At 35.2% G+C, this 4,557-nt stretch overlaps 1 protein-coding gene across 1 annotated transcript in view; it reads right to left on the bottom strand.

The window, feature by feature from the left end:
• Window positions 1–450: 450 nt before the first annotated feature.
• The window catches only part of LOC103203108 (CUB and sushi domain-containing protein 1-like), a 988,038-nt gene continuing 983,931 nt past the window's right edge, over window positions 451–4,557 (bottom strand). The window contains exon 5 of the mRNA XM_007948070.1: window positions 451–662. Within this exon, the coding sequence (XP_007946261.1) occupies window positions 451–662 (212 nt within the window). The remainder of the gene's footprint in view (window positions 663–4,557) is intronic.

The raw sequence follows: 4,557 nt of genomic DNA, 5'->3' as shown, positions 1-4,557 counted from the left end.
TTTTTTAATTTGGTGCACTGTGTTCAAGAAGGAGCAGAAATATGTGAGCATGCTTCTGTACCAGAGTCTATAAAGGCTTGGTCATATGAAATTTAAAAAAAGACAAAAAATCCTCAATCTAAAGATCTGTTCTCAGTGATCAGCTAGAGATCAACTCCAAAACTAACTTAGCTGCCCTCTTTTGTGGTACTTTAATGTAGTCCAAAATGAGGGAACATTAAGTACATAGATTGTGGATAACTTCTCCACCTTGAAATACCACCACAATGACATCATAGAAATTTCACAGTAGGTCACAGTATCATGACTTTGTTGTAGCCAAAGTAATAAGGCAACAAAGGAGCATTAATGTTTGTCAATTAATGTTCAGTGAAAGAAATTTCATATAATTTTTTTTAGGGAAATGTGCGAACACATTAATTCCATGTGATCACATTTCTTCTCTAGGACTTACCATATAGATGGTGCTTCTGTTCCACTGATCTCTAAGAAATCATATCCTTCTTCAAGTTGAAAGTCAGTGAAGACTAAAGCAATGGTGTCCCCTGGCTCTGCGAGAATGGTCCATGTACAGTCAGCATTGTTTTCATATTCTGAAGGGAAGTGGGGGCTGGAAATGGTGCTGCTTGTTCCACGTAAAGTTCCTCCACAAGCTCCTTCAGCTAGTAGGAATGAAAACAAAAGAAAGCAAAATTATTTTTACAATGATTTTCATACATTTTTTTCATCAGTGATAGATATTTTCTAAACTCAAAGCTGAGGCATTTAAATCTGAAGAAAGATTTCTTCCAATTTGTTAATTTAGTTCTACAAAAGGCTTACAAAAGTCTAACAATTAAATCATATTGTTAACTAGATTGCCATTGTTGTTGTTGTTGTTATTTGCTGTTGAGTCAGACCCTATTCATAGTGTCCCCTCCTTGGGTTTCTGAGGCGGTATCACTATGGGAGTAGATTGCCCAACCTTCCTTCCGAGGAGTGGCTGGTGGGTTTGAACCACCAACCTTCCGGTTAGCACTCAAGTGCCTTACTCATTATGCCACCAGAGTATTACCTCAATAACATTAAAAAAAAAAAAAAAAAGCTTCCATTAACTTTCCTCAGGTAGCAGGTTCTTTATTTGTTTGCTTGCTTGTTTTTGTTTGTTGGGGGGTCAGAAGTTGGGCTTCATGAAAATATTAGGGTATACCATAACAGGCCAGAAACAATGAGAAGGTGATAAAAATTCCTTTGGACAGGCTGCTTTTAGTTTAGTACGAAAAACCACAGATGTATGGGGAGTGTTGCATTCTCAAAGTTTGGAATACTATGTTTTCCTTTCTTTCTGTAGGACTCTGTGCTAGTGTCTAAACTAAAAACGCTCACTGCCGTAGTCTCTAGCGACCCCTCCTTGTGTTTCTGAGGCAAGTGTCACACTATGGAAGTAGGTTGCCCAGTCTTTCTTCTGAGGAGTGACTGATGGGTTTGAACCATCTGCCTTTTGGATAGTAGTCGAATGCCTTAGGCATTACGCCACCAGAGCTCCTGGTCTCTACACTATGCTTACTTAATGCTACCAAATTTTGTCAGGTAACTTAAATTACAAGTTCAGAAGTGATTCTATATTGAGATATACTCACAAGACAACTGAAAATCTTATGTATCATTACTCTTGTATAAGAAAGAAAGAGTATTTGAAGAATTTGTTGTCTTTTGTGTTCATAGTTTGGTATGAATCCAAAAGCATATAACTTTAGAGAAGACCTCAGAGATTTTGAAGAAAGCCCCAAAACACCTCCATTTTTTTAATAAGTATTATATATTCTGTATTAAATTCTTTTTAAATTATAATTATACTTTTATAATCAATAAATACTAAGTAGAGTACTTATACATTGTTTGCTATATTTATACTGTTTACCTTTAAAATATTAAGACTTAACATGACACACATATACACTAAACATACATATATATATATAAGCACGTAAAAGATAATTTGAAAATCATGACAAAAGATAGGTTGACTGTATACCAAAGAAACCCAGACTCACTGCCATCTGTTTGAATCTGACTCATAACAACCCATCCTTGGGTTTCTAAGGTGGTATCTCTATGGAAGTAGGATCAAATGTACATTCAGACCTATTTCCTCCCTTCATCACTCACTAACATTTGTGATCACTCTAGAATCAGTTCCACAACTGTCCTGCTGTGTATATATTTGCATTATTCTCAGGAATAGATAATAGGAATGTGATTTTAGGTGGCCTACAATGACTATTTACACATCCTTCTATTAAAATTATATTTAAAAAATAGGACAACACACAAAAATTTGGTTCCATAATACTAAAAATTATATATTCTCACCATGAATAATAATAATAAATAAGTGGCTATTAGTGAACTATTAGAAAGCTCTGGTGGCATAGTACCTAAGGCACTTGATGGTTAACCAGAAGGCTGGCAGTTCAAACCCACCAGCCACTCCTCAGAAGGAAGGTTGGCAATCTACTTCCATAGTGATACTGCTTCAGAAACCCAAGGAGGGGTCGCTATGAGTCAGGTCCGACTGAATGGCACATAACAACAACAACAACAACATTAGCGAGGTTCAAACTTTTTGCAAAATTAATGCTTTGCCTCTTGGTTTGGGAAAATGGTAAGATCAAACAAAAGTGAGACTTACAGTGATTTTTGTTATTCCTGAAAATTAAATAAAATATTTCCTTTTTATATATAGGTAGATGAGATAGAGTAGTTAATTTTGGACAGCTATTTACATTTGCTATTGCCCAACATTCCTTGGAAGAAGGTTGGGAAATTTACTTCTATAGTGATACTGCCTCGGAAAACAAAGGAGGGGTCGCTGAGTCAAGTCCAACTCAATGGCACATAACAGCAACAACAACATTGATTAAACAATTGTGTCTGTAAACATATCACATTTATAGATAGATAGATAGATATAGATAGATAAAGATAATATCCATATTATTATAGTTTTTCACATATGAATATACATACCCCCATGATATAATTATTTTTGATACTTAGGTTTTATTCTTTTTTGTTTGTTTATTTGTATTATATACTATATATATATATATATATCCACATAATACACTTTTTATACTTAGATTGTATTATATTTTCTATTTATATTATGTGCTACAAAAATTGTTATTTAAATGTAAGAATGAAAGAGTTGCAGCTCTTTATTAGATAAAAAGATGAAAAGTCATAGATGAGTGGATTTAAAAGTTATCAAAATTCAATATTGTGTTTGGATGATTAAATGAAATGTATTTGTTTTAATTCTACTTCGTAGCTTTCATAAATGGCTTATAAGGTAACTTACTGACATATATTTACCATCCCCCAAGAAATGTTTTAGAAAGAACTGAAATTTTCGGAAGAGGTGCCCTAAGAGACTGATGAAGGCTGCTTATTGTTCAAAACACTTTAAAATGGGCATGTTTACATGAACAGTTTAATGTCTGCATAAAATAAGAGTTAATACAATAAGAAACATAACTATGTTTTCGGAGAATATCTAGGTAACCTTGATCAAGCACATGGGAAATGTTAAAAATATTTGTCAAGAAAATGATGAAAATCAACACTCTGTCAGTCTGTACTAGTTGCTGGACTGTTAGAAAGTTTTATGACCTGGGGGAGGTAGTCTAATGGTCTAAGGACCTGGGGAGATAATTTTACTCCAGGAGCTCATAGAAAACCAGCCCACTGCCAATGATTCAATTCTGACTTATAGATCGAATCTGACTTTATGATTTTCAAGGCTGTAAATCTTTAAGGAAGTAGATTGTCTCATCTTCCTCCTGCAGAGCAGCTGGTGGGTTTGGACCATGGACCTTCTGGTTAGCAACCAAATGTTTTACCCACAGAGCTCCTTTTTGTTGTTGTTGTTGTGTACCATCGAGTCGGACCCAACTCATAGAGACCCCTCCTTGGGTTTCTGAGGCAGTATTACTATGGAAATAGATTGCCCAACCTTTCTTACAAGGAATGGCTGGTGGTTTTGAACCACCATCCTTCTGGTTAGCAGTCAAATGCCTTAGGCACTACGCTAGCAGAGCTCCTTAGGGACCTATATAGGGGAATTTTAATATTTTAACACTGATGCCTACCAACAGAATATTAACCCTGATCAAATTATCTTACCTCACAGAGATCATCTTCAATTTTCAATGACAGTGGTTAACATGTATAATCTCCAATGTCGCTTCTAAGTCTAATATTTTGATTCTCTGAGTCTGAGGTTTAATTAACAATTATCTAAGTATCTAAATTTCCACAGGACTTTATTTTAGGCTTTGAACATACCATAGGAGAACCATATTTTATCAGACAGGAGAGTGAATATTGTGTCTCTCTGCATTAATTCCAGATAAAGTGGAGCAATATTTAAAGGAAAAAGATAAAATGGTGAAATCTAATGGCAACTTTATTAGTAATAAGAGTTGTTATTTGCCATCGAGTCAGCCCTGACTCCTAGCGACCCCTCCTTGGGTTTCCGAGGCAGTTATCACTACGGAAGTAGGATTGCCCAAC

The sequence above is a fragment of the Orycteropus afer genome, unplaced genomic scaffold (assembly GCF_000298275.1).
Source record: "Orycteropus afer afer isolate SDZICR_OR568_19922 unplaced genomic scaffold, OryAfe1.0 scaffold00200, whole genome shotgun sequence".
NCBI lineage: Eukaryota > Metazoa > Chordata > Mammalia > Tubulidentata > Orycteropodidae > Orycteropus > Orycteropus afer.
Note: the sequence above shows the minus strand (reverse complement) of the source record. Positions and strands in the feature narration are given on the sequence as shown.